The 20,727-nt window shown below is 35.7% G+C and overlaps 1 protein-coding gene across 4 annotated transcripts in view; it reads left to right on the top strand.

Moving 5' to 3' along the window:
- LOC106171738 (uncharacterized) overlaps positions 1-20,155 on the top strand; it is a 27,227-nt gene extending 7,072 nt beyond the window's left edge. For all 4 annotated transcript variants that reach the window (XM_086994751.1, XM_086994752.1, XM_086994753.1 and 1 more), the window contains exons 2-12: positions 2,752-3,039; positions 3,743-4,002; positions 12,004-12,126; positions 12,605-12,724; positions 13,938-14,183; positions 14,539-14,747; positions 15,155-15,460; positions 15,817-15,931; positions 16,482-16,616; positions 16,825-16,950; positions 17,131-20,155. In XM_086994751.1, the coding sequence (XP_086850877.1) occupies positions 3,765-4,002; positions 12,004-12,126; positions 12,605-12,724; positions 13,938-14,183; positions 14,539-14,747; positions 15,155-15,460; positions 15,817-15,931; positions 16,482-16,616; positions 16,825-16,950; positions 17,131-17,258 (1,746 nt within the window). In that variant the 5' untranslated portion in view covers positions 2,752-3,039; positions 3,743-3,764 and the 3' untranslated portion in view covers positions 17,259-20,155. The remainder of the gene's footprint in view (positions 1-2,751; positions 3,040-3,742; positions 4,003-12,003; positions 12,127-12,604; positions 12,725-13,937; positions 14,184-14,538; positions 14,748-15,154; positions 15,461-15,816; positions 15,932-16,481; positions 16,617-16,824; positions 16,951-17,130) is intronic.
- Positions 20,156-20,727: the final 572 nt, after the last annotated feature.

The raw sequence follows: 20,727 nt of genomic DNA, 5'->3' as shown, positions 1-20,727 counted from the left end.
CCCATTCAGAACCGGTTGGTGCACAGACTAACTAGTCTGTGGATTAAATATGGCACCACCCACTGGAAAGCGAGCCTTTCAAGTAAGGTTTTATTGCTCTGCCCCTGCTAGGACAGTAGTGCACATTGGAGGGGGGGGGGGGGGATGTTGTCAAGTGAATTAAAAATTAAGCAGAAAATATCCCTTCTGTAAAAGATCATTTTTGGGTAATGATGCCTTGTACTATTTGAAAATATATGGTGGCATTTGACTGTCAAAATTTTGACTTCAAATGCATAGATCTTTAAACTTGGACCCCACTTGCCTTCTATTATACTAAATTGAACGGAAATAGGCAAGAGAGAAATCTGTGATTTTGTTCAGAAGGTGGTGAAGTTTGTCTCATTTCAGAGTCACCTGACATCACCTTTAGCCTCACAGTGTCAAGATAAATTGTACTCATTTTAAACCATGCAATTACTGTCACACTTCTCTAGCATTAGAATGGATTTAATGAGTTGTTGTACAGAATACTTCCATGCAGTTCACAGCTCCTCTGTGTCCTCAGGGGACTTAAAGTTGCCCGGCTAGCCTCTTTGGGAAATGTGACTTTTTAAAGGCAAATGATGAAGGTATAAAAGCTCTTCTTTTTGGCTAAAAAATGAATTTTCCTGGAGTAAACAACAATTTTCCCGTACTTACCAATGGTTACTGAATCCATTTGTACATTCAAAGTTAGTCCCTGTTTTTTTTTTCAAAAAAGTTTTTGTTATAATCTCTTAAGAGATTTTAACAGAGCATAGCCCTCAATGGAGGTCACGTGGTCTAAAGACAAGCTCAGATATCAGAATAATAGCTATAACTGCCGTTTTTCTTGTACAACAGAATATATTATGTTTCTATGAGTCGTTTACAATGTTTTTATTGTGAAATATAGATCTCATACGAGGAGTTATTATCCCTTTAATGTTGTATGATCCAGCATTTTTTTATGCTGGATGCCATTTTGTAAAGTAGTTTTTTTTTTTTTTTTTATCAAACCCATGACATCTTGTGTGAAATGGGGCCCTGATCAATTGGTGATCGATGTTGCTTAGTGTACTTTTTAGAGCCTATTCCCATACCTAGTGTATTTCTAGGCTGAGTTATTCCTGCTTTAGACCCTATTCCCATACCTAGTGTACTTCTAGTCTGAGTTAGTCCTGATTTAGACCCTATTCCCATACCTAGTGTACTACTAGTCTGAGTTAGTCCTGATTTAGACTCTATTCTCATACCTAGTGTACTTCCAGTCTGAGTTAGTCCTGATTTAGACCCTATTCCCATACCTAGTGTACTTCTACTCTAAGACCCCATTTCCAGAGATTAGATCGATCTACTTTAGATCGACCTTACTCCCTGGGGGTTCACGCTAAATAGCTGTCAGCCGAGCGGACACGAAAGTTAATTACCCCCTTACAGCTTGTAGTAGGCGGGACGGACATTTAAGCCGGATTATCTGACAGTAATCTAGTGAGACTCCCCGTGGGGATAGATTGATCTAAAAACTCTTGGAATACAGCCTAAGTTAGTCTTGATTTAGACCCTATTTCCATACCTAGTGTGCTTCTAGACTGAGTTAGTCCTGATTTAGACCCTATTCCCATACCTAGTGTACTTCTAGTCTGAGTTAGTCCTGATGTGAGCACAGTCAGATGATGTCAATTAGTCTACTAGCTTCTGGTTTAAGTAAGAGCTGATGTGAACACACTTTTGCAAGTGCCCTGACAAGGTAGCCTCACCTGAAATATATAACTGAATACTGGCAGTTCACCTCCTGTTTTCCGTGTGCCCTCCCTTGGACCTTGTCATCTTCTTCTAACAGATATAGTGTATCCTTGGTAAGCCTGCATATTGTTTCTTGCTGTGTCTTTGAAGTTGGTGTACTATTAACGTTTTCGCATGTTATCAGGCAATTTAAATGGTTTTGTGCCTAATGGCAGAGACTGTTTAGTATTAGGTTCAATTTAGTTTCTCAGATTACTGGTTGAATCAATATATTATAGAACCCTAGGAAAATGTGCAGATCAGGGAATGGGTATCAGAAAAGCTATTTAGTATGACTAAGAGATCGCATTCACAGCGAGTTGAGCCAGGCTTTACAAATCCTGGGGACTAAATATGGCGGACGTACATGAAAGAAAAACCGCCTAATCTTTTAATAGTCTCTCCACCTCTCACACGCCTCCCCACATGTCGTCCCTGCGGGGGGACAGTCATTAAATCTCGGCTCCATTGGGACGACGTGTGGGGAGGCGTGCGGTGTGAGAGGTGGAGAGACTATTAAAAGATTAGGAAGTTTTTCTTTCATGTACGTCCGCCATATTTAGTCCCCAGGATTTGTAAATCCTGGCTCAACTCGTTGTGAATGCGATCTAAGGGCTCATTCCCAAGTCTAATAGCCAAATTAAGCTGTCAATGGGAATAACGTGTATGGGTTGGGGGGAGGGGGGGGAAAGAAGCCTCCATTTTCAATAACATTTAATTTAACCATCCCAGGGTTACAATAAGTTTCCTCATACAACAGCTAAAATTTATGGGTATTTTCACTCTGGCTTTTGTTTGAAAATTCTATGATAATTACAACTTAAAATGCAGAACACGGCTGATGAAGGTCTTTGGTGGAAAGCTATTCAGTTTTTAAAATATCTTAAAGGCAACAACTAAGTACCATTTACCTGTGCAGTCAAGGTGGAAAAAACTGTTATTACCATTCAAAAATGTCTATTCTAGGTGAAGCCCATTTCATGACCATAAGCCATTGGGTCATTACCATGTGGAGCTTGAGAACAAGATAAAGGACTTGGAGAGACAAAGAAAGTGAAAGAGAGAGAGGACAGGTTATGAGCCCGAGTGTTTTGGGGTGGAAGAGATCTTTCCAAGAGGGTCAGAAGTAAGGGAGTGGTATCTCAAGACTGATATTCACTTACTTCACGCCAACCATAGCAGATCATTGAGATCTGAGGAAACTGCAAATTTTGGCAGACATTGGAGAAATTTTTTCCCTGTGTGTTTCCCTTGGTAAGATGAGCAGTGAGAGGTTTACTTTGTGCTCTTGATGTTTATATGTAGAAAATTTTGCCAAATTAATATTTGATTTTTGATATGATTTCAGATAATAATTTTTTTTTTTTTGATAAATGAATATAAAAGTTTTTTTTTTTTTTTCAAAAACATGCATATTTACTAGAAATTGTGTTTAAAAAAGGAAAATAAACATCGTAAAGCTGATTTTAATCTTCTTATAATAAAGTAAGTCTGTGGCATGTTTGGGGATGCTTTGATGATCAGCTTGTCATTTGGGGGTGTCAATCATTGTAAGTACCATCCAATCAGCTCTCAGGAGGTTGTCGATCATTGTAAGCATCATCCAATCAGCTATCAGTATTTTTATCCATTTACATATGTTAAAAAGTCAGTTATCTGGGGTCAGATCATTCAGTAGTTTTAACATATTAAGAAGAAGGTGATTTTTATGTATAATTTCTTAGGTAAAACTATCATCAGTCCTAGTCCACGTTAAATTATTTTTTTTCTGATTCATAAAAAGAGTCAAAATGGCTAATGTTTTAGATTCATAACGGCTTTATTCTTAGTGGGCTATCACAGAACTTACCTGAACCAAAGTGGACTAGATTTTTCGGTCTTAAAATTCAGAACAACTTATGAGCGATGAATTTATGCTTTAACACTAATATGTATTAATGTGATTTGTTTCTTTAAGCCAATAGAAATCCACTCCAAAGATGTCTGCGGAGCTGGTTATGATTCAGGGCAGGGCCATTCCCACCAAGAAGAAGAAACGCGACTTTTTCGATGAACTTTTGAAGATCTTGCGGCGGTTGGCCGGATACTGCGCATACTGCATCACATGTGGTTGCTATCCCAAACCGGATGGGAGCGTGGAAGATGATGCCAATGATCCCGAATTACTGGAGGGGGAGAGAAGGGCCGTGCAGAACTTGCTCATGTATTTAGAGAACGGTGAGAAAAAAAGGCAATCCCATTAAAACTGAAACTGAATTTGTATAAATATACTTATTTACTGCAAAAAATGTATTGATTGATTGAGTGTGTGTGTGTGTGTGTGTGTGTGTTCTTGTATAAGGATGTCCTTGCGCTGAATCATGAATTTTGAGTATTTTATGCATTAAAGGGAGGTGACAGGTTCATTTTTTTTTTTTTTTTTTTTTTGTCTTTTTTTTGTGTGTGTATTAAATCCTTGGTCTGCTGGGATGGCAGGTAGTAAATTACTACCCTAAATCAACTATAAAGTTGTCAATTTTCTATGTACTGAGTGAAACGGACAAAATTTGACTGTAAAAGTGGCATATTTTCCATGTACTAAATAAAAGCTTCCCAACTTGATTACAAAAAAGATTAATTTCATATGAGCAAAGAAAGAGTGTCCTAACTTGACTAAAAAAATTGGTGTATTTTGCATGATATCTCAGCCAATTTTGAAAATTAAAGGAAAAAATAACTTCATATGACAGGAAAGGACACCCCTTTGTAGTGATAAAAAAAAAACTAAAGGAAAGAGGGAAATTAGTTTACACTTGAAAAGATGAATCAAAATGTTTGGTGTGTATGGAGCTGTATCTAAGGTATGCACTACATCAGTGAACATGTTAAACATTGTCCTTAACATGAAGTGACTTTCAAGATGAGGTCTAACTTCTAAGGACAACTTTATTTTTGGATACTGTAGTTGATGAATCAGAATGTAGTTACTTTACAATCACCTGGTTCATTTTGAAGATGTTGTCATTTTAGGATTTGCTATGTTAAGGTATGTCCAAGTTTTCTGATTGTTGACCAGGGCATTATGCAGACATAAAGCCATCACTAGTGCCTATAGTCAGAATCAAGATATAAACTTATTTTGGTGTGGATGCATTTACTCCAGTTTCAATTGCTGTAGTCTTTTACTAAACCTATCCTTGGCTATACAAATATATGCTCATATATGTGTGTTGGTATGCAGTCACCTGGTTACAACATTATTTTCTAGTGTGGACATCTACATGGACTGGGAAGTGGGGGGGGGGGGGGGGGGTGGAGAGAGAGAGAGATCAAAGACTTGTTCTCTGAATATAATACAATGATTTTACTGATCTGGAGAAGGATAAGATTGGCTTTCTTGGATGAACTAATCTTAACAGTTAAGTCTTTTTTTCTGAATAATTAACCATAGACAGTGGGATATACAATTATAGTGATAACATCAGCAAATAATGAGGGGACACCCCTGTTAATTGGTCTTTTAATGGAAGAGGACATGTCAGAATTTATAATGATTTTGGCAAAACAAAGGTTCATTGTGAAGGCCCGACCTCTGTATACTAAAAGGGTAACTGTCATTATGTAATATTTATCTCAATTTCAGTAGAGAATGTAGACTCTACTGACCCAAAACAGAAATAGTGGCCTGGAAGTGAATGAATATACAGTATAGTAGGGCCCAATGATCAATGATACTTGTGTGCTACAGGTGTTCATTAATAGCAGAAGATAACATCTGTCTACACGGGGCAAGTTATTTCTCGAAAAGGGCACTGACCTGTCTAAAAATTTTTCAGCTGACACAAACAGCCGATACTGTTTTTGATGCCATGGTATCCTTATCACAGGGAACAAGGAGTAAAATGAAAGCCGAATGGTTGTGTTACACATTTTTATAGGAAAAAAAATTTATAGAAATAGAGAAGTTTTCAGGTAATTTCAACACATTCCTCAATAATGGTGGTATGCTCTACCAAAACTGTTAATTAAAGTACGATCCAACAACCTGTTTTGAGTTAAAAGTTTTAATATTTCTGTTACATGCATGTCAATGGCTTATAGCCATGATCATAATTTTTATACAGTTTTGGATAGGGTATACCTTGGAAATAAAAGATAATTGTTGAAGTTTTTCTAAAAATTATACTTTTTTGCCAGTAAAGGTCAACACCAAATGCACGCCTTTAAAAGGTGTCATTAATCGGTCCTTTATCCGGAAGAAATCTAGCCATTATTTAAAACTTTGAATTGCTGGAAGGAGTCTTGAGTAATGATAAGATCTTTTTTGCGTGATGTTTTCATTACATCCGCCTATAATATAAATTGTTGCCCCTCATGACATGCACATGTACGTATCCTGCAGTTTTTTTTTTTTTTTTTTTTTATGAACATGTATATGAAAACTTGTTTTCAAAATATTTGACAAAAACAATTTCATAAATATATAATTGGCCAGTGTCACACACACACAAAAAAAGAAAAGAAAAAAGAAAAATTGCACACAGAAATGGACATGGGATGACATGTATTGTAAAACATGCTTGAATTTAGTTTCTTCACTTATTTACTTTCTATTAACTAAGCATTTAGTACTATTAGAAGAAATGTAGATAGCCAAGATTGTTTGCATTTAACAGCTAAAAAAATCTGACAAATTGTTATAATTCTTATATTTTGCATGATTGTGATCCCGGGCCCTAAACCTGAAGAAATTTTACTGTACAATGAAGAAATAAGATATGCTGATAAGCAACTTGCTTTGTTTTTTTGCAGACAGACATACTTCTGACATACTTCAAAGCCATGTTTTATTTTGTATTGTTTTGTATCATATTTAAATATTATGTTTTGTATTATATCATATTGTATAATATCTTATTTAAATTGTATAGTATTGAATTGTATCTTTTGTTAATGTTATATATTGTATTGTATCTAATTTTTATGTTATGTATTGTATTGAATGATACTATTACTACCAATCTCTTCTACTAGTACATTTGTATTCATATCTGTCACCATGAACCATTAGTTGTATGTGAGAGAGACAGAGAGGGAGAGAGGGAGGGAAGGGAGAGAGAGCATGTGTTTTATCCTTTCTTTGGAGTCCAGAATCTGATAACTTTTTGAAAATGTATTTCAAAGAGCAAATGATAGTCTCTCAGTGTAGTGTATTGAATTTGTTAAGTAAATAAGCTATATCTTCGTGCCGTTTTGGCCAACTGACTTAACTGTTCAGGCAAATGGTCTGTTTCACAGTGAACTGAAGGGGAAAGTTGACCTTAGATAAAAACCTGAAAATCTCAAACCACTTCAGTAAGTGTGATAGCCTACTTATAAGTAACTATAAATCTTGAAATATGAAGTTGAAAAAAAATGTTCTGTAGACTGTTTGGATTTGAGTTGTTTCCTATTTGTAATTTGTTTAATTTATTTGGATATTACAGTTTTGTTTAGTTGTTTTTCATTTTATTTTTGTGAAAATTTGTTGGTTGATGCCTGTAGGTGCATTTTGTAAATAACCAAAAATTGGGAATGGGGCTTGGGGGGGGGGGGGTCTGATCAAAATTGGTGAATAAAAACAGTAAATTTCTTAGGCCAAGTGAGGGTTCCTAGAAAATTAACATTATTCTGCGCAGTTTATTAGGCATTATTGTACACTAGGTCTGATTTATTTGCATTGATTTGAAGGCAAATACTGGGAAATCTGGTGTTAATTCAGTGGGATCGGTGTACTGAGTCATGTCAGGACACTTCCGCACAGACTAACACAGGAAGCACGGCTCAAGTCCGCTTGTCTCGTATCAGATTTCGTAGTCGAGGACAACACGTGCTTTAGTTTGCAAATTCACTTACTAGTATTTTTGTTCTATTTTTGCTGGAAATTTTCTTTTCGCTGTAATTTTTGCATTTTACGGATGTTTTTGTGTATGTTATTGTCTATTTATTAACATTTAAATAAGTTTAAGGATAAATAAATAAAAAAAGTTTAAGGAAAAATCCAAAATGATCAGTTTGGGAGATAAGTTTTTGGCACTGACAATCAGCCTAACTTATCAACAAGTTCCAACTAGTGGCATTCAAATATAAATCAAGAAAAATAAAGTATAAACTTTCATTGAAATACACAAGAGTTTGAGAAAAACACTGCTCAGAATACTAAGATATGATAAATTTTCAAGATTTTCATTGGTCATGGTTAGTTTCAGCTAAATTAAATACCGAGTTCTCATTAAAAAAAAAAATATGATCCTTGAACCCAAAGACAAGTTCAGCCTCTTTCTGGTTATAGATTCTTGTACTCAGTGTCTGACCGAAGACTTCAAAGGGTTAAAGCCAACAGCCAAATGAGAGGCCATAATTTGTGTAAAGATTAATGTATGGTTTGATAGAGATAAAATCCTTAAGGTGGATTTTAAGTTAAGGGAGGTGGTCATTGTAAATACGCTATCCCCCACTCTGTCCAGCGACTGCTAATAAATTGTGGTCACCTGAGCTGCAATTGCGGAATTTGACAGCAGTTGGGTGAGGCACCGTCTTTGTGGAAAGATACATATATGATTTGTGTTGATATATCTCTGGTGTATTAATCTAACTCAGCCTTGCATGGTCTTGTTACACGCTTTCCGACTTTGTGCATTGCATTCAATGCAAGTAGAGATAGCATATATGTATTCTTGAGGTAAATTTCTAGTCAAGTTAGGTTGTTCTTTCCTTAGTCATGTCTCTTGTCTTTACTATTGTCCACTTATTCAAGTTTCTTTGTCACATTTCTGGTCAAGTTATTTTTACCAAATATGATCTGTTAAGTAGTATTTCTTGTCAATTTAGATTGCCCTAATGTGGTATTTTGAGTCATTTTTCTAGTCAAGTTAGGCAGTTCTAAATTAAATGTGAATTTCTGCGTCTGTTTGAATATAAATTGACTGCTTGTGTATGTGCAATAGATTTTAAAAAAAAGAAAGAAACCATGCATGTACTGTGTGTATAATTCCTTGAGCTATAAAATCCTTAAAGTGCAGAAAAGGCTTCTTTTTGCTTAATGTCAGCGTTATATCATGCTGATAACAAATGGCATTGTTTGCCTGAACTTCTTGCACTTTCTGCACTTATAACTATGTCCTGACATTTGTACTTCTATGAGTTGCTTGCATGAGCTTTGTTTCAGTGTTTTGGCGTTTGTATTTCTATAAGTTGTTTTGCTGCTTCTTAGAGTGCATTCTCATAGATTTAGATCGATCCATCTAGATTGACCTAACTCCCTGGGGGTTCACGCTAAATTGCTGTCAGCCGAGCTCGCACGGTAGTTAAGTACCCCCTTACAGCTTTTAGTAGGCGAGACAGACATTTAAGCCGGCTAAGCTGACAGTAATCTAGTGAGACTCCCCACAGGGATAGATTGATCTAAAATCTGTGGGAATGGGGTCTTATTGATTGCTCTCTTTCTGTGCACTGAAATATGATTCACTATGAGTTGCTTGCCTGATGTTTCTGTTTTCAGTTTCCTCCAGTGGTCATTGTCATGTCTATTTTTTTCCTGGTCTTTCAGTTTCCGCATATCACCACTTGTGTTCTATGGGTTGTTTGCCTGAGCTTTCCTCAATTTCCTTTTTGTTTACTGACATTTGTATTTCTATGGATTGATGATCTGAACAAATTCATTGACATGGAAGAACTGGTGTCCTCATGAATGAATAAATACGATTTCCAACCGCTGGAGGCCAATTTAAGGACACGTGTCTTGCTTCTGTTCCAATGAATGGTGGTGTATGGGGCAGCTGAGGTCTTAGGACCCATTCCAATTGAAACTATCATTCTACATAAATCTATCCAACTTTGTGGAGATTTTCAATAAATGCAATCAGGTTTTACAGATTAACATGTGCATGTCTTCTGGCATATGGAGCAGAATACAGAAAAGGTGGTTCTTATACAAGTATGTTTAAAACAAGAGAATTAGGCCTGTTAGTTGGTCTGTTAGACCCCATTTCCAGAGATTAGATCGATCTACTTTAGATCGACCTAACTCCCTGGGGGTTCACGCTAAATAGCTGTCAGTCGGGCGGACACGAAAGTTAATTACCCCCTTACAGCTTGTAGTAGGCGGGGCGGACATTTAAGCCGGATTATCTGACAGGGGATAGATCGATCTAAAAGCTCTGGGAATACAGCCTTAATCTGATAGCATTCAGCAAGGCTAGGATCCTGTGGATAAACTACCATAAGGACCTTCAATCAATTTTATAGCTATAAAGAGGATAACTGTTTTTAAGTGCAGGATAGTGCTATCCCTTGTTGATGAAAGTGGACCCTTATTTTTTAATGTGGCTTAGTTAACACAATATATAGTTATTTGTTCCTCCGGCCTGGTTAATTTCTTTCCCCAGTCTGTCTATTCCTGTGTCCTACATCCTTTGCTCAATCTCTCTCTTTTGAAAAGATTATGCAATGTAAGAATGCTATTTTATCAAATGGGTGTCCATGCGGTTCATGAATACACACAGATTTGCACACATTCAAATACACCTATGTTGTACATTTTATGAAGACCAACACTTATTTAAAAGTACACCTAGCATCTCTTGTTACCAATGATAAGTACATAAACCCTGGGTATTTGAAGAGTGAGAGATAAAAGGTACGATAACTGCTCTTTGAATTTGGGCAAAACTTTTTACTAGGTCTTATGTTCCTTTTAAAGTGTTCTATTGGTTAAACCTGAAAATATAGTTCAGGGTTTGTTGTAAAAAGAGAGTTATGTCCAGATATGTGTGATTTTGATGTGATTCATTGAAAATCTGAATGTTTGAAAATTAAGTTGACTGAAATTTTTGAGCCATTACCTTATGTAATGGTCTGTGTTCCCTGGCAGTTTCAGTCTGAGATGAAGAGTAACTATGAAACCCACATCAATAGCTGTTAGGATATATGTAACCTTAATAAACACTTGCCATTGCTCTATAACTAAATGGAAAAATTAATTAAGTAAACTTTTGACACCTTGTAAGTCATTTTATGGATAGAGTAAAGTTTGTAGAATTACCATCTTGCACTTGTTCATGTCTTTTTGTTTTGTTATAGTGATTATTAATTTATTTATTTGAAATTTCTTTTTCTTTGCATTCTTTCCTTCTCTTCTTTATTCCTCCTTTTCTTTCTTTCCATCCTCTCCTTCCTTTTTCCCTTCATTGCTTTCATTCTTCCTTACTTCCTGCACTTATTTGTTTCTACTTCTTAATGGACCTTTGTTTGAGCATTAAACATGCCAGTGCAAGTTCATATAGTTAACCATCAGTAAGCCCTTAGATTCTGAGAATTACTGGGGGACACCTTTTGTGGTTCAGCGGTTTTCTTTCCAGGAAGTAATATGATTGTTCTTGGGTGGCAAAAGGGCATTTTTCACTTTTGCATTGATTTTATCTCTCTCTCTTTCTCTGTTTTTTTTTCTTTTTGTTGAAAGGTATTAAGTTGTTTTTCAGTCTAGTTGGTTGATCTGTCTGATAACTTCCCTTCTCCAGTAAAAGTGTTAACCTTTGCAGGGATTTTTTTTTTTTTTTTTTTTTTTTTTTTTTTTTTGCCTGACAGGGCCCAGAGTTGTATATTTTTGTCCTAATTTTTGACAGAGCCCAGAAGGCTTTTTTCCTTTTTTTTTTTGACAGAGCCCAAATATTCTTTCCTTTATTTTAGTCAGAGCCTAAACCTAAATTTTCCTTTTTTTTTTTCAATGTGGTTAATCTTTCTTTAACGTTTTATCTTCTCTTGCCATCTGATCATTATTGACCCATCAAAGTAAAAAAACAAAACAAAAAAAAAAAAAATCATAGCCTCTCCCACTGTTAATGGTGGTAGTTAATGAGCAGTTTATCTTGAGCTTAGAGAGTAGATGTGGAGAGTTATAACTTTTTGGTGAAGCTTGTCGTGTCTGAGAAGAATTCATGTGACTGATATGTATAGAATGAGAATAGGGCTCTAAAGGCTAGCACTTAAGTTATGTGGGAGAGAGAGAGAGAGAGAGAAACAAAAAAATCAAATGACTGTCATAATGATGATCTTCTATTGAATAATTCTTTAATTAAGTGACTGATTCAGAAGTTCACTCTGTACTTTTGAACTTTTTAGTCTGTCATTTTATAAAAATAATTTTAACGATAAAATAAAATTGAACAAAATGAATAAATAGCTGGATGTTCTTTTTCACAGATTTGGGGGACAGTCCCACCATCAATGAAGAGAGGCTGAGAGCCCTGAGGGTGCTAACTTTTTCAGACAACGATGAGCTTCAACAGTCCGCTGCTCTCTGCTATGCAGAAATAAGCGAAAGAAGTGAGTACATCAGGTGACATTAGTCACAAGTCTAAAGGCATTTGTAACACAAGCAGTACTGTCATTTACATTGGCAGTACAGACCGTAATATTGGTAATACAGTCCTTAACATTTGCTGGTCTGAGGCATCATTTGTGACACTAGCAGTACAGTCCATGACACTTTTTATGAGCACAATCAATGTCAGAGGCATTGGACATTGATTGTGCTCATAAAATAATCTGTTAGTGCTTCTGTTAAAATTTCAATTTGAATTATTCCCAAAATGAAATGAGATTTGAGATATTGTATTGTAGACATGGAGTTCAATTGCTTTTGTCACAACTAACACATTGTATGCCGTGCAGCTGAGATTACCCAGATGCATATTAACCACGCAAAACATTGTTAAGCAACTAAATCTTGAATACAAGAATATCAGACTTTGAGAAGTAAATAATCCCAGCTTTCTCTGCTCATGTATTGGTATTATTCCAGTGACGGAGGCAGTGACCTCGGAGACACTGGAGCCTCTGATCCACCTACTCCAGTGCAAGGACGTCCAGGTCCAGAGGGCAGCTTCTCTGGCCATCAGCAACTTTGCCCTGAATGGACCAGGTCAGTATTTTCTCTGTCCTTTCTTTTTACCATCTGCCTTCTCCTATCTTTACATTGTCTTATTGCGTCAAAATTGATGAAAACCTAATTTAACAGTGTACTATCAATGTTTATTTTCTGCCTTATGTTTGTACATGTGACAGCTCTGCTGTCTTGTGATCTATCTTTTCTGTCTTTGAATGAAAGTAATAGGAGGTTGTGCATAATTTATGGTGGTCAGGGAGAACACTTAACAGAGGCTTAGTTCACAACCAGCCTAACTGAGCTGCTGCTCATATATGGAGCACACTTGAAAGCATGCTGCACAATCCCCTAATGGATTATGGATCCCCCTCCCTCCCATACGTCCAATCTCTGCAGGGATCATGTGGCATGATTTAAAGTAGGCCATGCCATATTAAAGCCTTGGCTCAGCTAGGCCCGGCTCAACTTGGTTGTGAATAGAACCACAAAGTCATTCCGTGTTGGACCCCCTGACTTCAGTTACAGGGTTTGGCAATTTCGCAATTACTCATAAAATTTTCACAAGGTTTTACTGAGTATATAAATAACCACTGTATTACCACCTTCTTAATTCTGAATCAACAATATATCTGGATTTAACAGCAGCTGCTGTTTGTGTTTTAAAGTGCTTAAAATAGCAGTTGTTAATTTAAGATCGGCTGCCTTGGTGGTAAAATACTGATTGGGTGTTATCTTTTCATTAACACATTATGAATGATTTAGTATCAAGATTTAAAAAAACCTTAATGTGACTGTTGCATAAGAGGTGTTAATTGTCCATAGTTCTAGATGAAGAGATACATAGGTGTTTTCTGTTAAAAAAGTGATTTTTCTAGCAATATTTTGAATGAATTGCAATGATCTCTCTCTCTCTCTCTCTCTCTCTCTCTCTCTCTCTCTCTCTCTCTCTCTCTGGCATCTCACTTTAATCTCTCTGTCTCTTTCTCTCTAATTCTCTCACAAGCACACTGTGTTGATGTATTCACATTTTCTTGGTTTATATTGTGAACTGTTAAATTAAAAGCCATATCATTGCCAGACTTCCTGAATACTCTTATCACTTACATCATCAGAGACCAGAAGTCTTCCATCAGAGGTCTCGACACCAACTTTATTACATCTTATAACAGTTCAGTAACAGCATCAATAAGATTTGACATGTAAATTGTGGTTGGCCATTTTCATCAGTTATTATGCTTTCTCTTTCTAGAATCCAACAAGACCACGATCCTGACCAGTGGCGCCATCAGGGCATTGGTTCGCCTCCTGGAAACAAAAAATTTCGAAGTTCAGTGCAACACGTGTGGCTGTATCACTACTCTTGCCACTTCAGACAACAACAAACTGACCATCGCCAAGTCTGGCGCCATTAAACCATTACTCAGACTGGCCAAGAGCGCTGACATTCGCGTGCAGAGAAATGCAGCAGGAGCCATACTCAATCTTACACATTTACGTAAGTGGAAAGCAGTAGGACAGAGACCTCCCTGTTTTTTAAAAGACCTTTAGACATCTGTTTGGTTTTTATGGCCCACAATGAGCATAAGACCTTTAAATAAGCAAATAAGTTTAAAGCGTTGTCTAAATCACCAGATGAGGGTAGGCCCAATACAAAACTGCTGAGAAAGTTACAGTCTTTTAGTCTGTTACGTTTCTGTTCAAGTCTCTGGTTATGGAGATGGAGACTGGTAAATTACTTTTGTAGTGGTAAAACTAGTAATTAAGAACTAAAAAAAGGGGTGTAATTCAAATGATAATGGTGTGCCCATTTTATGAGGTTTGAAAAATAATTAGTGTGATTTTAATTCCAGAATCTATTAGAAATGAACTGGTATCCAAGGGGGCAATGCCTATCCTAGTTGATGTTCTGCAATCTCGCGACCCAGATATTCAATACTACTGCGCTGCGGCTCTTAGTAATATGGCCGTCAACGAGAAACATCGAGCCATGATGGTTGCCGTGGGTTACTATGATGTCATGGTACAGCTGATTAGTCTGGTTTCCTCTCCTGTGGTTAGGGTGAGTTGTTTTCACTGGTGTTTCTAAATTAAAGGATTTAGTTTAAAATGTTAATATCTTAAAATTTGGATATGTGTGTGTGTTAAATTAATTTTTTTTTTTAATATGAGTACTGGTAGTTGTATAGTACACAAATTTCAAATATTACACTTATTATGAATATGCTATTTTAGAGAGAATAATAATAATTAGCTACAAACTTAAGATAACTTTCTGTCTTGAACCTTGTCTACTAATTGGAAATTTCTTATCAAATATTTAAAATCACACACAAAACATTGTTTAGGGACAACAAAACCTACTGATTAATGGCAAATGATGTGAGAAATACCAATAAAATTCTCTGAGGAAACCACCTTGGATAATGATGATAAGGACATCTCATGATTATTCTTCTTTTTCCTTAGGTACAGTGCCAAGCGTGTCTAGCACTGAGAAATCTCGCCTCGGATGCAGACAATCAACTTCTCATAGTTCGTCTTGGAGGACTAGGCGTCCTGCATAAGATGATCAAAAGTGGGACGGGAGACATCCTCACCGCCGCCATTGCCTGTCTGCGCAATTTGTCCATACACAAGGCCAATGAGATTCCTATTATATCGCAAGATTTTTTGCCAGATCTCAGTAGGGTTGTGGCACAGATGGATAATTCCGAAGCACAACGCCACGCCGCCGGGACAATCAGAAATCTTGCAGCAGGGGACCATATAAGGGTGAGGAATGCAGGGTTTAATTGTTGGGAAATTTGGGGGGATCATCAATGTGTGATATACAAAAGTGGGCCTATTTAATATGTGCCAGTCTCACTGGATCCTATCACTTGTATGCCTATTACCTGTTGGCCTATAGCCTGTGGGTGTATCACTTGCAGTTCTGTTGCATGGAAGCCTCTCACCTATACGCCATATTTCTTTTAAACATTAGCGTTAAACAAAGTTTTTATCTTGTGTTTGTGGTGTGTGCCTGTGCGTGTATACATGTACATGCATTTATCAGTGAACCAGCTTTGACTGCCGATTTATAGGTCAACCACAAAATCTTAATCCCTTGCTGTATTCATCTATTCTAGGTATTAGCATCATGCGGCTGTGTAGACGCCCTGGCAGAAGTGTTGCTCACCCCTATCACTCCAGTCCCTGTACAGAGTGAGGTGTCTGCAGCATTAGCTGTGCTGGCTGATGAAGGTGAGTTCACAGAACAGTTAGGCCATCATCATCATCATCATCAACATTGTCATAATCATAATCGTTATTGACATCATTAACATCATCATCATCATCATCATCAACATTGTCATAATCATAATCGTTATTGACATCATTAACATCATCATCATCATCATCATCATGAGCAGTAGCAACATTCTTTGTCCTTGTTTCGAACAGACCAGAGTTGTTTCTGTTTATTCCTAGCTCACAATTAGGCCACCTACTTTAAATGTTCAGTTTTACAGGCAACCAGAAAACATGTTTTTTCTGAAATTAAAATTTTTAAAAATCATGATGAAATACCAAGTTACTTGTTTTTGCTGTCAACAAAAGAAAAAAAAATGAAAATTAAAGGTTGTATTATTTTATTCTTCCCTATTGATTTTCAGTTTTACTGACCACCAACTAGCTGAATGTGTTTTTAGGCTTTCTAAAAATATAACACATAAATCGCTCTCTTGCTGTTGTTCAACACTTATTCCCAGTAGGTGTACCAAGCAGTATATGACTGTGTTTATTTTTACAGATGATACAAAACAGCGACTTCTTGAGATTCAGGATGGTAAAGTCTTCAGCAAGCTGGTCTCCCTGGCTTCTCTGTCAAGAAACTCTGAAGTGCAGTACAACTGTGCAGGAACTATAGGGCAGATTGCCTTAGTTGGTAAGTACTCCATGTAAATTATCCCTTTCCTTAGTTGGTAAGTACTCCATATAAAATTATCCCTTTACTTAGTTGAGAAGTATTCCATCTGAAACTGGTTGATTTGGTTGGCAAGTAATCTGTCTAAAACCATTGGTTGATGTGTATAACTGGTTTTAATTCTGTGAGCTTTCTTCTAATATACTGACCTTATCTTCTTACGTTCCAGACATTGAAGAGGATCTGTTAGACAAAAATACTCCAGGTTTACTTCTCTACATTGACAAATTCCTTGGGAATCCTGAGCCCAGTTTTGTTCACATTGCCCTGTGGACTTTACAACAGCTGCTTAACAGTGAGTTATTTGATTTGATTTGTTAATGTTAATTTTTGTTCTGGGGCAAATTTCATTCAAGATGTTAAGTTTAAAAATAAATCTAACATTTATGTCTAATCAACTTCGAAAGTTTATTTATTTTAAATTACTATATCATTTTGGACCCAAGCATTGAACTTATTTTGTTCTTAATTTCAGACCCAAGCTTTAAAGAGAGTTTCATGACTGAGACACGTTTGCATAAACTTCTAGAGGATATTCTGTCCTCCAATACCTCACAGGCTATCAAGGAGCTGGCTGGAAATGTGATACAGAAAATGCACTAAAGATGTAACACAGCATTCTATAGGCTGAAATTATTTCACCAGATTGTTACACGGCCTCTCATTGGTGGTTAAATTAAGGCTTACATGTACCGTAAATTTTCATTGGTGACATGTAACATTGTATCCTACTGGTGGTTGCTGTAAAGCCCCTTTGTAACATGGCGTCTCATTGGTGAAGTAGAGTTTGCTACGTGCAGTCTCATTGGTAGAGATGCATTCTGTTTGGAGGGAATGCGAGAAGCTTTGGGGAATTTAGAAATATTGTAGCAGTGATACCAGTTAATACACTGATATTACATTAATTGAAATGATAATTCTCTAATTGACATTATTAATAGAGGACTAAAACCCTGCTTCTTGTTAAGAAAACAGCAAAAGACTGGATGTGTCAAATAAAATCCCTCCGTTTATGAGCTTGGGTAGGAATATAGTATGTTGTAGTCACTAGTGATTTCCAGTTGTACTGAAAGATGTAACAAATTTGCTTGAGGAGAGCAATGGAACTAAGCAAAGTATGCAATTTGATTTTCCATTAGTGGATTTGCAGTATTTGAAATCCTTATTGGTTGGAATGGTTTCTTACGCTTCTGGCTGTAGGTGAATAAGACTGTCCTGCTTTTTGGAAAATTTTTGCGAAATAAAAGATGAGGATTAGTTATAAAGTGAAAATTAGGCCATTGGGGAGTGAACAGTAGAGATTTCAGAATTAATACAAACAAGGAATTAATTGCGATTAAAAAGTAAATCATTTCTAAGATTTTTTTTTTTTTTTAAATCTATGAGGCATGACGTATCAACTCAGATGTCAAAGCTCATGTTGAGGGGCCAGAAATGTAATTAGGGAATTGTGAAGGGTTTAATCCTCATGCCTCATAAGTGAGGAAAAAAAAAAAAAAAACATGCCTCTTTGTTAATGATTTCCTTTTTTTGTCGAAGAAAGAATTGTTACAGTGGTCTCTTTTGTGTCAGGTTTTCATTTAATTTAATTTCCCTCCTTTTGGGGAAGTTTAAAGAAAGAAAATCAAATTTTATTATTTATTATTTTTGTGTGGAAATTGAAATGATATTAAGACAATGCCTCATTCTTGATCTCTTAAGTAACAATCTAATGATTTTAATTGTGAATTAAAGGTTCACATATGAATATCGAGAGAGCATTTACTGCTTAGCTTCTAATTATAATCATTGTTGATTTTATGTACGATATATGTTTTTTATTAAGAAGCAACAGTGATAACAGTTTCATAGGGAATGGATAGTACTGCGTGAAATTTTGTTCTAGCCAAAACTACTATTGATTTTTGAGCTTTGAACATAAATGCTAACAATTTTAACCATTTTATCTGACCAACTAAATAATTTGTTTACCATGTAAGTTTTTTTAAGTTGAATCCATGACAGAATGGTTGAATAAATATTTTGTTAGTGTCTTTGGCCCATCTTTATTGCAATGAGCTTATGTTTGAAATACCTAATTCTGACAAAAAGCCAATTATCTTAATTATATGGTACTAGATAAAGAAACGACACGAATTTTGTCTAATTTTGCCAATTATAGATACAAATAAGTAACTAAGAATTATGTTAAAACTTTGTCTTTATAAGTAATTATGTGTCTTGAACATTTGTTTTGGTGCATTTATGAGTGGTTGTTGTGGACTCTTTTTGTATTATGGTGCACTCAGAAATACAGAATTTTTGTGCTGTGTTGTACATCACAGTTTCATCATTAGATGAAAGTGAGCTCAGTTTGTATTATAATAGTGTGGTGTTTGTGTTTTCAAGTGTTCCTTTTGTGCAATATTAATAAACAACTGCTATTTATACTATGTTGCCAGGTATGAAATTGTGAATTGTTCAATTACCTGACTAAGCAAGCACCTCCAACTTCACAAATACATGGAACACATTCAAAATGAGAAAAAAAATGAGTGAGAATTTTTTTCCATTTTGGAAAAAAGTGGACTAGGATGAACAGGCAGACTATCTAATGCGGTGCAGCAAGAAATAAAAGAATTTATCCACGGATATTTTCTCAGAAATTCTCTAGAATTACAGTACAGCACTATGTATTTTTTTATTTGCTATGTTTTGCATATTGCATTTGCATTACTTTGTAAGATGGTATTCTCGAGTTTCACAAGTAAAATGTTAGTGGATTCTCACACATGTTCTAGTCATGTTTTAGACAGACTATTTCCATTACTATGCCATGCATTTGCTAGTGGGTGTACGCTTTTATTTCTCAGGAGTAAGGTAAAGAAATGGAAAAAGAGATAAATAGAAAGAGCAGTGAGTTGAATGACACATTAACTCAACACACTATCATTTTTATTTACCTATGCATTTATTTATTCACTTATTTTCATTGTTTTTTAGCAGTTTATCACTCTGTTGTGGGGAAAAGAGTTTAGATTTATGTGATGAACAGTTTTAATTGAATATTGTGAGTAATAACAGATGTTTTTGTACACACTTCAATACTGACCCTGTACTGTATGGAAAAATATTTTGTTTCCTTTATTGGTGACAGTTAACAATCACATAGTACTACAATACCTCTAAACACTACCGAAAATTAAAGGGAGATATTTTGCTCATTACTTTTAAGATGTAAATATTTATTATTTAAATCATTGTATGCCTGTATTATTGTGATTATTACTGTTTAATTATTATTATTACTATTATTTTTTCACCTAAATTGATTGCATCACTGCCAGAGATACAAAAAAACTTTCCACCATTTTCTTATTGCAAGTGTTGAGAGCGGGGATCAGATTATATTTTTAGACAATTTGGAATAATTCCGTTTCAGTATTTTATTGTTCTTTTCATAGGGCATGTTTTACAATTTAATTTCATTCATTACTTCCAATAAAACCTATATGATTTGCTATTGTTTATTATCACTTTGACATCATTCTAGAAATTTGCCCAGTTGAAGTGATGTGTATTTTCTTGAATTTATTATATACCTGCTCATTCTCTGGGGGTCAGAACAGCCTTAATCAAATTATCTGTTTGTGGCTAAAGTTCTTACAAAAGAGTAGTGTTGGAATTTAATGTTTCATTTGTATCAATATGTTTTATTATTATATGATAGACAACCAAGTGTCATTTTGTTTTCACTATCAGTATGTACTATGTATATTTCTAGTGGATGTTTTTGTAAAATTGGTTTTTCTTGTCAATAATAGTGTTTTTACAACAAGCCAGTATACTTTTTTATTGCTATTGCTCATAAGTCATTTTCTTGTTAAAAAAAAAAAAAAAAAGGCTTATAAGGTACCCCAGTTTACAAATATGTTTGGGGGCTTACATAGCAAAACAAGAAAGATTTGACATTTCGACACATTTTCCGTAACTATTAATGCATCCAGACCCAAAAACTGACTAAAGCAAGATCTTTGATTGAAGTAAACCTGTTTCTTTTTGATGCCCATCAAGCTGTACAGTTTTTCGTAAA

The sequence above is a fragment of the Lingula anatina genome, chromosome 8 (genome assembly GCF_051362555.1).
Source record: "Lingula anatina isolate TDL-2025a chromosome 8, LinAna3.0, whole genome shotgun sequence".
Taxonomy (NCBI): domain Eukaryota; kingdom Metazoa; phylum Brachiopoda; class Lingulata; order Lingulida; family Lingulidae; genus Lingula; species Lingula anatina.
The sequence above is the reverse complement of the archived record's forward strand: the minus strand, read 5'-3'. Positions and strand labels throughout refer to the sequence as shown.